Below are 12,134 nucleotides of genomic sequence, written 5' to 3'. Positions count from 1 at the left end.
CGGCAAAAGATGTGGTTCAATTCATTGATACCGCTGTGTTCATCTCTTCAATTCACGTGCATGGCAAGTGGCTTGAATTAACAAATTTTTACATTCTTTAGTAAGATCCAGAGATCGATTTCATTTTCATCCGTTAATTTTCTGGAATTTTTTTTTTTTTACTTATCTTTTTAAAAGCTGTAATTTCTCTGGCATCATTATTTAACAAAAATAAAATAAAATAAAATTTTCCCACCTAATCCGAAGAATGGCATGGTTATTCGTGAGATTAGGATACAGCTAAACAAGCATGTGTGGCATTCAAATTCGAATCTGGCTTTTCTCTACACCCTCTCCCCTTCCTTTGAGTATCAGTGAAAAGACAAAAACGAAAGGAAGGAATCACCGAAATCAACGCCGTTTAGGCTGACGTGCACCGGGACATTACAGTACTATATATATTCTAACTGGGAACAAATTCAAGCTACTACGTCCAGCCAAAATTTCGTCATGTCGTGTACGTATAATTAATTATATCACTATTTTTATCTTTTCGAGACGAGATGAATTATGTCCACAGATTTAAGAAATCCAAGATCAAGGCTAGCTGACTATATATAGTACAGCTAGTCATTGTCTAACAAATTAATCACAGTGATAGAGCTTATAATGTGCACTGTTAATAAAGCCCACCACATATAAATTTTGCAAGACAAAAAAGGGTCAAAGTCAAAGTGATGTGTCATTGGAAGGTAACGGTACCACCTATGATGCTAAAGTTAGTGAAGGAATGAAGAGAAAATGAGAAAAAGATTAATTACTTGTTTTAATTAACAGAATTAGATCAAGGCTGAAAAACATGATTATCTAGCAAATCATTGTGATTAGAGTTTATGCGCATGTATATATAACATTAACAACACGATGATGACTCAGTTCTAAAGATTCATCAACAGCTATATATATGACCTTTTTTTTTTATTTTATTTTTTTTTATCAATAGCTATGACTTGAAGTCAGCTTAATTCTTCAACACGTTTTTTCATAGAAACACTAACACTATGGCAATTAAGAGAAGTGGGTTCATTGCCTCACACACGACCACGTAGCCAGCTAGCTCGATAGATGAGGAGCACCGAGCAAAGTGATCATATATGATTATAATTAACCAACGATGATTAATTAAAAAAAAAAAAAAAAAAAACTTTGTGATTGAAGTCAGACAATAAGCAAAGTTCACATAATTGGTTTATAATTATTGACAAACAAACCTCAACCTTGTTGTTTTGAAGATTCAAACGTTTTTCTATTGTGGGATACCATCGGCCGGCAGTAGTCCTATGCGGCAAAACCCACATATCGTTTGCTGTCGTCAGTTGATGGGTACGTACCTAGTTAGGGAATTAATCAAAGAAATTACTTGAAATTAATTTTATAATGTTCTTATATATGCTGACTTTTTGTACATTTCTATTTTCTTTTTCTTTTTCTTTTTAGTTATATAAATAAATTGATGAGGAGAGTGCAGAATTAATTAGATGGACTCAGATCCGGAAAGATCCTTAATATGTCACGTTGTCCAAAGCCATAATGAAGTCAACAAAGCGTGAACATTATAGTATTAGGTTTAAGTGTCTGTCTTATGCGAAGATATTTGTCAAAAAAAAAATTTATATATATTATTTTTGGCTCAAAAGCTCTAAAAATACTCGATCAGAGTATTTCTTTTTTACTTTATTTTTTACGTTATTTTTCAAAAAGAATGAAATTTAAAATCTTCCACGTTTCTCGCAAGTGAGGTCCATCCTAGCTCGTATAGCTATAGATGAGTACTCACCTAAAAATAGGGTGAGAGAAAAAATCCACATAAGAGTTTGTTTATCTTTTACTAGCTTGTTGGAATGGGTAGTTTGACTAGTTTCATATATTAGAGTTTGTTTAGGTTTTATTTGTTCAAATGGGTGATAGGGCAATCTAAACAGGCAGGGTAATGATATTATTAGGAGAACTGAAATTCTCTTAAAGTCCTGAATTTGAGATGATCATTATTAAATTTGTATATTTTTTTAATTTTAAATGTCACATAATATTTGAGATGACTATAATCATTCTCATATCATTACTCAAACAGATAAAGCCTAGGTTGCACATACACTTGTCCAAACAAGTAGAATTCTAACAAACTGTCACATAATTAAGTTGCTTAAATGCAATAAAACAACCTTATTGCAGTGATCTAAATTATTACTTGAAAAACTCTTAACAACTCAAAATGGAATAGACTGAAAATTAATGAGGTCCTTCAAGTGAGCTACAAGGTTGACGCTAACCAACGCTAGCTTATCAAACTTCTCATATGTTGAGGTGCAACAGTGTCACTCTATTCACATGGACGACTCTTAGACATGCGATTTCGAATGTCATAAAAGACTTTGACTTTTTTCATTGGTCGTCAATTGGTTTTCAGATAAGATAGTCAAAAGTGCAATTCAACAAATGGTATTAGAGCCAAGGTCATGGATTTAAGTCACAAGACGGCAAGAGCATCACGTTAAGAGGTGAATTGTCAAGGTACAACAATGTCGCTCCACTCACGTGGACGACTCTTAGAACATGCTTTGCCATGTGCGATTTTCGCAAATTCAATATAAAAGCAATTACATAAAATTAATAAGTTAGTATTGCGAGGTCTGACCGGCCAATTTAATCAAACTAATCAAATTATAGTTAATTTATACAATTTTATATTCAAATATCAAACAAGCAATTACAAATTATCACTCCTTAATTTTTCCTCTTTTTCCTTTTTTTTTTTTTTTTTTTGTTAGTTGAGATATTATCGAATTAGTTGGACTGTTCCCTGGTCGCGGGACCCATATAAAGGAGGATCATCGTGTGCCTATAACCAGTTCTTATTGGGAATTTCAGAATGGCCACTGAATTTCAGAATGGTCATTTTTTGTTTTCACGGCTGCCTCAATCATCAGAGCATTGAAAATTATGGTAATTAAAAACTTTATATTTGTAGCTTATAATATATGCTTTCATTCGTATTTTTATTTAATTTCAGTTTTTTTTTTTTTTTTTTTAAATAAGTAATCATTTAAAATATATATATATATAACAAATATTTTATATTTAACACTCCTTTGAATCTCTAGTTTTACATCAATTTTCATGCCATTTTTATTGGGGATAGGAATTACAGGGTGTATATAGATGGGTTTCATTAGAGGCCTAGCTTGATGATTGCCTCATCGCTTGCGCTCTCACATCTTACTATCATTTTCCCACTCTTGTCACATGGACCATACAAGGTACTGTTTTATACTAATTGGTCTAGAGCTCATCAATGTTTCTCACTTTTCCTTCATTTGACTCTTTCTTTCTTTTTCCCCATTTTTCTTTTTTCTTTTTTAATAAAGAACGCCACTTTATGCTGTCAAATGTCTCCCTTCTCATCTCAATAATATAGTATAAGAAAACCAAACCTTAAATTGTCAACATCGGCAAAATAATTCCCCATTTGCTTTTCAAAAGGAATAACCTGCTCCCATGACGTATATATGGTTTGAACCTCATACTAAATATGTAAAATTATTGCGAATTGACTTGGGTTGAGTTTTAATTGGATTAAATATGTCGGGATTCAGATATTTATTTATTTTAAAACATGACACAAAAAGCATATATATATGTACCAATTCTAACGAGTAAGGGCAGATTAGGAGCTGTCATTCCTCTCGATCTTAACCCTTTTTATATATTGATTATAATTTTATTTAAAACTGAATTTAAGCCGAATCTAAATTATTGCTAAACACTTGTAGAAATGTCTTAGGTTGAATGTTTGACAAGAACAAAAACTATTGATAACATTTTAATTAATGTTGTGTGAATAAAATGGGAGTCGTTTTTGTTTGGCTTCAGATGTTCTTTATCAAGAACGGCCTTGTCTACCTGGTGAAGTTGAAAGAAATAAAAAATTAAACAGAGTACGTAGAATAATCTTACTTTAAGAAGCATAAAAAAGTCAAATATGATTATTTTTTTAATGTTGTAGTACTGGTTAAAATATCACACCGGCTTGGTTGCAAAAGAATAAAAGTGAATTTATTTATGTCAGTTCCATTTGGTGGATTAGTAAAAGAGAATATATCAACAAGAAACTTTCAAAATGGGAAACGGAAGACACATGACAATATCAGATTCTTACCTTAAAAAAATTAGTAGAATAATGAGACATCATGCGAGGCCAGGCAGAAGAGATCAATAGCCAATGATAACCAATATGTTTTATTCAAACGGTAGTTTTTTGTTTTTTTTCAAACTAAGCGGGAAAATTTCTCCATTCAAATATATATACAAAATTGATATATGGTGTAACACATAATAAACCTCTTAAAGGCGGGCTTCTCCAGCTATTAAGCCGGCCCATTTTTGGCCCAATAAGGCCAGCCCATTAACAATGAGACGTATAAGCCGACTAACCATTATCCACTTTAGATCAACCTGACTTAGGCTGGCTGGGCCTATCTCAGTTAGGCCGGATGGGCCTAATTCACTTTATGGAAACGAGTGCATAGAGCTTAAATTGTATCTTAGCATTTGTCATCTAGGTTAATGACATTTCATTATTATTGGAGAATGATAAAAGTGTCAACAAGAAGTGAGGACTACTAAATCAAGTTCTATTAGTCCTTGAGCCTCTCCATCGATCAACAATGGGCGGAAAATCATTTTTTAAAAGAGAAGAAAGTTAGGTCATTTGGATGTGTGTTCTTAGACCTAGAAGTAGCCTCGGCTAAACTCCCAACGAAATACTTTAAGGTTTTATTTCTCTTTGTCTTGCCGGTACTTTTAGTTAAAGGTTTTGGATCACGAACAACTAGTTGTTCATCTTTATAATACACATGATTCAAACATGCATTAAAAACCACATGTGAGAATGCATTGGTCATGTCTGGAAGTCGGTTGAATATACTAGATTGTAGGTAAACTACGTCCATTTTATTCATTGGTAGTGCCTGGAATTCTTTCCCATCGTTGCCAAGAGATGGAGAACATGTAGCCCAACAATCCTAGGAAGGCCACAACCAATTCATAATTGGGCCCAGTCGTTTGTCTAAAATCAGCTCCAGTATACGCTAATCAGATCAAGTGGGCTTGGCTTCAAGCCCATCGCACTAGCCCGCTCAAAGTGGTTTATTTCGTTAATTATCAAACAACCAAGGTTTCTTCTATAACCAAACACCATCTGGTCCTCACTGGTTGCACTGGACTTCCGAGAAAGGGATTTGAGACACAGAAACACAGAGAATGACGGTTTTTCATTTCTTCAACTGCGCAATCCTCACATTCGGCCCTCACGCCGTTTACTACTCCGCCACGCCATTGTGAGTTCCGCTTCTCTTTATTTTATTCGAAGCTCAATTCCATGTCTTTGTTGTAACGGAAACCCTAACCTTATTCGAATCCCGATCTGATTATTCAACATTGGATGTTTCATAATCTCCATGAATTTGGAGGTTTGATTAAATTTAAGAAAAATCGATCTATTGCTGTTGTGTCGATATGCAAATTGGTGTTGCTGTAATAAGTATGCACGTGCAGGTCCGAGTACGACACGCTTGGTACCTCTGTTAAAGCTGCTCTTGTCTATCTCGGAACGGCTTTAGTAAAGGTTCGCCGACTTCGATTCTTGTATTACTCGGTGTCTTCAATTGAGATTCATACTTATGCCTTGTGTTTATGTTGGCAGCTTGTTTGCCTGGCAACCTTTTTGAAGGTGTCGGAGAATGATAGCTTCGATCCGTATCAGGTAGTTTCGTCTTTCGCTTATGAATTGCTTGAGGGAATACTAATGGTTTTGTTTATTGAATCCGTGGCTTATGGATTTCCCTCCAATCCTTTCCCGCGTTGAAACTGTGTGCCTGTATCTGTATGTATATGTTCTTAGTAAGCTAGGATCACTTATTGATGCAAATATGGTGCGATCTTCGGTAGAATCAACAAGTTTGCAATTTTGCTATTTGTATTCGTAGAAGTGGAGAGTGAATGGATAAAAAAGGATATAATTCTCTCTCTGTGTGTGTGTTTGGGAGAGGAGGGAAAGAGGGAGAGTTTGCCTGAACGAAGCACTGCTTGTGTCACCTGCTAATTGAATAAAATGATAATATATCTTTGTGCATCTCTTGGGCTTTCTCTGCTATTCAGGTATTTACATGGATTAAATAATTTCATATCTGTCTTAGCTGCCAGTGTATTTGTATATGGGAGAGACAGAGAGGATGAGCGGTGTTTGAGGATCTAGATCAACTGATGAAAACAGTTAATATTGAAGATACAAGAAAATATAACATGATTATATTCACTGCTTGTTAAGAATTTGCTGTTTTGGAGTTTTGTAAGCATCCCATGTGGAAAATTTGCTGTTTTGGAGTTTTGTTAAGAATTTGCTCTTGATTGCTCTTTGGGCAAGTTGGAGTGAAATAAAGCTCCAGTATAATGTTATTATTTTTGCATTAGAACACTAACTTCGAATATGAATTTGAGTCGTTAAGTGTAAATAATTAATGGCTTTCATTTACAGGAACTGTTGAAAGCTCTAATTGGTTTTATAGATGTTGCTGGGCTTTACTTTGCCTTGACTCAGTTGACTCACAGGAACATTTCTCAAAATCATAAATTTCAAGCAGTTGGACTTGGTGAGTCAAAGATTAACTTAAATTATTTCAAAAATCAGTGGCTTATTCTTTGGTTCCTAGATCAACTTCCAAGCACTAGTTTCTCTCTCTCTCTCTGTGTACCTGCATATTTGTTGACTTTATTATTAGGGCTATGACACCTTTTTACCTGTTGGTAGGGTGGGCTTTTGCTGATTCTGTTCTGCATAGATTGGCACCTCTTTGGGTGGGCGCTAGAGGACTAGAATTTACATGGGATTACATTTTGCAAGGCATTGAAGCAAATGCAAATCTGGTACATTGATTTCTTCTTGTTTCTAGTGTATTGTTTTGTAGCTGCAGTTTCGGACAATATCCGTACGTTTAGGCTAGTGATTTTGGACAAATAATATCCAGTTTGATATTCCAAATATTCATGTAATGATCTTATAATAGTCAGATTCCAGGAGATCACATTTAGTCCTTTTGTTGAGTTAATTTTCTATCTTTGTTGGTTCCTTTTCCCCGTCTTTTATCTTTCTTTCTTTTTCATTTTTCTGGCTTCCTTTTCTGAGTTCAGGTGTTGATTATATCTCTTGCTGCATTGGGATCTTTGATGTGGCTCCGGAAGAACAAACCCAGGACTCTGATTCCCATAATATATGCATGTGCAGGGATTGTGGCAACGATGCCATCCATCACAAGGTCTGCTCCACAACATCCCTTGTCATAGCCTCTTAAAAGTTTGTGTCTAATTTGCATAACTGAAAATTGAGGCGTTACTCTTAACACATTAAAACTTGAAACTTTTATGCTCCTGGCTTCCTTAACAACTACTGGTCAGTGTGGCTCCTATTGCAAAATGCACTATTTTGAGTCATTCATTCTTTTTTCTGGGTTAGAAGTCAGCAAAGAAAACAAGGATTACGTGGGAGCATTCCCACTAAAAATCCTGTAATCTAGGGGAGAGGGGAAGAATGGGAATGCATTCAGAATACATCATGGAGGCAGCCATTTGGCACACAAGTGGGCTTAAGAATTTGCTCTACGAGGGTTCTTAGAAGCAGAGCAACAAATAGAAGAGAGAAGATGAGAAATATATAAGATCACTAAATGCATTCGCCAGTTGGATGAGAGAGAGCTGCAAGCAGGGTATTGATAACCGCCAAGGAGTCCCCTTCTAAGATCAGGTTGTTGAGGCCTAAAAGAAGGGCTTGCTTTGCCACTAAGAGAGCAGCCTGTGCTTCAGCCATAGTTGGATCACACGGGGGTTGGATTTGGGTCCAGGCATGAAGAAAGCCCACATATGAGTTTCGGCAAACCACTTCTGTCACTGAGAAATGGTCCCTAATGGCCGCATCATAGTTTATTTTAAGTGAACCCTCAGGAGGGGAAGGTGTCTAAGATGAAATTGTTAACTTGCCAACATAGATGAATTGTATTAGGAGTAACACCTTCATGGACAGCTCTATTCTTAGCTTGCCATAGGAAATCTAAAGCAACAGAATCCAAAATCTGAAAGTGAATAATTTCTGCCTAATCAATAGCCAAGAGAGGTTAAGGGTGAAGAATAATCCGAATCCATTCCACAATTGGGCAAGGAGAGAACTTCAAAATATCTATGGTCTAAAACCCCTCTCTCCAAAGCCCTCGAGAAAAATGGCATTCAATAAAGAGGTGTTCTAAAGTCTGTGCATGTTAGGTAGAGGGGACAAATAGAAGCTTCATCAGTAAGGTTCAAAATGTTGGAGATTTTTCCCCGAGATGGCAAGATGTTCTGCCTTATTTTTCACAAGAGTTTAAGGTGTTCATGGAGGTTTAATCTCCAGAGGGCCTTCCAATCTGAGTTGTGCTGCAGGCCGCCCTAGTTTAGAGTGGCCAAGCTTATGGTATAAGCTAATTTAATGGAAAATTCTGTCCGAGGCGTCGAGTGTCTGTATAATTCAGTCATCAAACAATGAAGAGGGAATATGGATGTCAAGAATCACGTCTGCGAGCCACATGTTATAAAAAGCTTGGGTCTCAATTGCATGGCCAAGTGAGGCTTTTTTTGTAAAACAATAATAATAATAACAATAATTTAAAGGCATAATTGTATTTTCACACATTTGATAGGGGTATATAGACAATTTTTCAGACACACATGGGTCATGTGATCCCATTTTCCATCCAACTTAATAGAAAATGTGAACGGAGGAGGCAAACTTAAAGTGTTGGGTAGTTTGAGGGGGTCGATCAACACTTTTCAAAGTCTGGTGGTGTCACTTTGAGGGGAGTAAGTGTAGTTCCCTAAAGAAGCTGCTTGAGGTTCAGAAGCCTTGGATTCAAACAAAAAATAAGGTTTGGATTTTTTTTCCTCACCAATGCCCAAAGGGATTGGGACGCCGAGGGTTGGAAAATCCCTTGGCAGTTTCCAACAACCTCATGACAAGGAAGGGCGTATAATAAGGCTCGCCTTCTCGGCCGAGTGAGAGCAAAGTGTGGAGTTGTCTTCTGGCCACAGTGCTTGTTGCATAGCCTGAGATGGAGAAATATCAGGGGTGTGGCATCAAACAAGTTTGGCCCGGACAGTTCTGATTGCCTTTTAGAGGGGTTGGGGTGAGAGGAAAGGGGTGATTGTCTTTGAGAGGGGAAGCGTGTGTTGAGAGGTATTCTAGAGGAATGGAAGGTGCAGGGAGGGGGGATGTTGGCATGAAGGAGGGTGAGCTGGTGGAGCATAATGGGCTATAAGGTTGTTGAGACAAAATTGGGCTATAGTTGAGCATGGATGGAGGCAACTCATCTTTAAGGGTGGGCATAGAGAGATTGTTTGGACTTGGAGGGGTCATGGGCAAAGCTAGGCTAGGGGTTTTAATGCTGGTGAGGGTGTTTGGGTTTTCGGGCTCAAAGACTTCCTAGATTTTTAGTGATCGTGGAGAGAACCAACCTAGTCCAGGCTGGCACGTGGTAGTGAATATGGGAAATAAGAGGTAACATGAAAGGGAGTTTCTCTGCAAGTATTAAATTGGGTTGTAACTGGTGAGCTAGAGGAGAGTTTGGGGAGATCCGGTGGCTGTGATCTGAAGATGGGCCAGGTGTAAGGTCGAGATGGGTTCTTGGTTGTGTGGGGGATGGCTTTGAGATAGGTGACTGACAGACGGGTGGTTGCTTCAGTGGGAGGTTGACTTTCAGGGATTTTGTCAGAGAAACATTAGAGAGTGGGGAAGTGAGGAACGAGCTGGAGCTAAGTTAGGTGAACACTCAACAAAGGATAAGGATGGTCCTGCTGTGAAAGCTTTGAACTCAATTTTGAGATAGAGAAGCTCTAGGTGGAATTCAATTCTTTGCGACGATGGTGAATCCACCATCAAATGGGCCCCATATGCATATCCAGTGGGAGGGATAGGGAAGAGGGGACAAGAGCTCATGGGTGAAAGATGGGAAGGGTGCAGCGAAAGGGGAAGGGTAAGGGTGAAGAGAACAGGTCTCTAGGAGGTGCTCCCCGGGAGACAGGCTTGAATAGCTTTCATGTTTGTTATATAAACTCTATTGGCTTGGGTCATTCATTCTGATTATGCCAAATTATGATTTTTTTTTCACTTGCAGCTATCTAAGGCGAGGTTTGGGCTGGCACTTTCCAAAGGTGGTAGGGTTTGAACTGTTCACGTCATTGGTGATGGCTATTATTAGTTGGCAGCTCTTTGCCGCATGTCAGAGACCCTCTGCCTAAGGAAAGCTTTTCGTTCCTCCAGATATTGCTGACTGTAAGGCAAAGAAAGGTCCTCAAGGCAGCATAATTTCTCACAGGACCAATTCTCAATTATATCCCTTTAGATGGCTTCGCTGTTTTGCCTGAATTTCACGTTGTTTTTTATGTGGTCTGAGAAATTAATTGATCTATTTTTCTCCTTATCGTGACACTTGAGAGTAGATTTAGGGATACAGAGTTTCTGCTGTGTAACCTCAGATAAATCTGTTCAGATAGAACTCATCAAGATTTTGGATGAAAATTGAGGTAAGTAGGCTTTATATTCCATGGGCTCCAGCTTTTGTGGACCTTGCATCTCTGACAGCTGCACCGTCGACATAAGAGATTGAACTTCAATTTGTTTTGTTGCACAAACCTGACAAGTGACAACTTCAAAGGCATCCTCTGAATTCAACTGTCTAAAATTCGAATCTAGAACTGGCTATAACCATAAATGAGGGGAATGAAAGAATTTATTTGACGTTCTAAGATTTTGTTTACGGCGTCCAATGATGTCTTGTCATTATTAGATTCGTTGGATTATAAAATGAATCTTCTCTATTTTGCTTGAAATGAAGAGGAGCCTAATCTCAAGATTTCTTCACATCTTCTCTGTTTGACAAATTTAGGGAAGCCAATGCTCTACACATCAAAATTTGAAAGACGCAAGGTATTCTGTTGGTAAATATATATGGCAGTCCAGTAAAGCTTCAAAAAACTACTAAGCATGATCATACAGCTAAAATAATAATAATAATAATAATTCTGCACTGATACAAAGATAGATAAACACATCCGATGATTAGCAGCAATGGCGTGGCCAGTATTCTGGCTTCCATCTTTCTTCAACAACCGTTTGTTACTCCTCAGACTCCTCCACAAAAGCTTCAATTCGGAGAAGAACGAATCCAACCGCAACCCCAATGAGCGTAAGAACGTTCATTATGGCAGCAATCTTGAAGATCTCATCCGCAGCATTGCACGAAGAAGAGAGTGCTCCTCCTCTTCCACCTCCACCTCTCCTCCTACCATCTGATGTTGCTCTCAATGAGCCGACCACCTTAGCAAAGCACTGCTCGGTGCATTCGGGCAAGCCAAGAGATACCAAACTGTTGTGAGCTTTGAGACCTCCAAATGAATTCAGCGCTCCTATGTACACCACGTTCTTCATTCTCTTCTGGGTCTTGCTCATCATAGCTCCGGCGACCGTTGCTGAAGCGAGGGCAGCTGTTGCTATGGCCATTGCTAAAAGCCTCCCACAATCTCTATACACAAACTTTATTAGGACAAATTATGTACCCAAAGTAAGTGAATTTGAGGTATTTATCGATTACCTGTTTACGGGATTGGATTGAGAAAAGGAAGAGGGAGGGGGGATCAAAACGACACTTTTGTCCCAAGGATAAAGAATGAGTTTGGATAAGGTGAGACGAATTTTGGTTGGCTGACAAGAACTCCCCTACGTGCTACGTATGTGGCTTTTGGCTGATCCTCTACAATGGGCAACACCCGATTGATATGAGTATCAGATATTCACGCTTCAGCACGTAGGCATAGTTCCTATAAAGTATAAGTGTATAACCGTCGACTTGAAGCAACTATATATATATATATATAATAAAATTAGAGTAATGCTAAAAATTACATTTTTATTACACTACTATCTCATCTTGTTGACGCGATTGTGCCAATAAGCCCTTGATAAAAACGAAAAATAAAAAAAAAAAAAAAAAAAAATCAATGGCTAATTGACATTGCCATGT

General features: G+C 37.7%; 2 protein-coding genes across 2 annotated transcripts; one reads left to right on the top strand and one right to left on the bottom strand.

Annotated features, from left to right (window-relative positions):
- The first annotated feature begins 5,229 nt into the window (after positions 1–5,229).
- On the top strand, positions 5,230–10,657 carry LOC132184071 (uncharacterized). Its single transcript, XM_059597555.1, has 7 exons — positions 5,230–5,375; positions 5,593–5,662; positions 5,741–5,800; positions 6,572–6,686; positions 6,845–6,960; positions 7,225–7,349; positions 10,230–10,657. Exons 1-7 carry the CDS (start codon positions 5,299–5,301, stop codon positions 10,351–10,353), a joined length of 687 nt encoding a protein of 228 aa, XP_059453538.1. The 5' UTR covers positions 5,230–5,298; the 3' UTR covers positions 10,354–10,657.
- Positions 10,658–11,032: 375 nt separating this feature from the next.
- LOC132184072 (uncharacterized) lies at positions 11,033–11,828 on the bottom strand. Its single transcript, XM_059597556.1, has 2 exons — positions 11,706–11,828; positions 11,033–11,636 (listed from the first exon to the last, which is right to left on the bottom strand). Exon 2 carries the CDS (start codon positions 11,612–11,614, stop codon positions 11,231–11,233), a length of 384 nt encoding a protein of 127 aa, XP_059453539.1. The 5' UTR covers positions 11,615–11,636; positions 11,706–11,828; the 3' UTR covers positions 11,033–11,230.
- Positions 11,829–12,134: the final 306 nt, after the last annotated feature.

This window comes from Corylus avellana, chromosome ca6 (genome assembly GCF_901000735.1).
Source record: "Corylus avellana chromosome ca6, CavTom2PMs-1.0".
Taxonomy (NCBI): domain Eukaryota; kingdom Viridiplantae; phylum Streptophyta; class Magnoliopsida; order Fagales; family Betulaceae; genus Corylus; species Corylus avellana.
The sequence above is the reverse complement of the archived record's forward strand: the minus strand, read 5'-3'. Positions and strand labels throughout refer to the sequence as shown.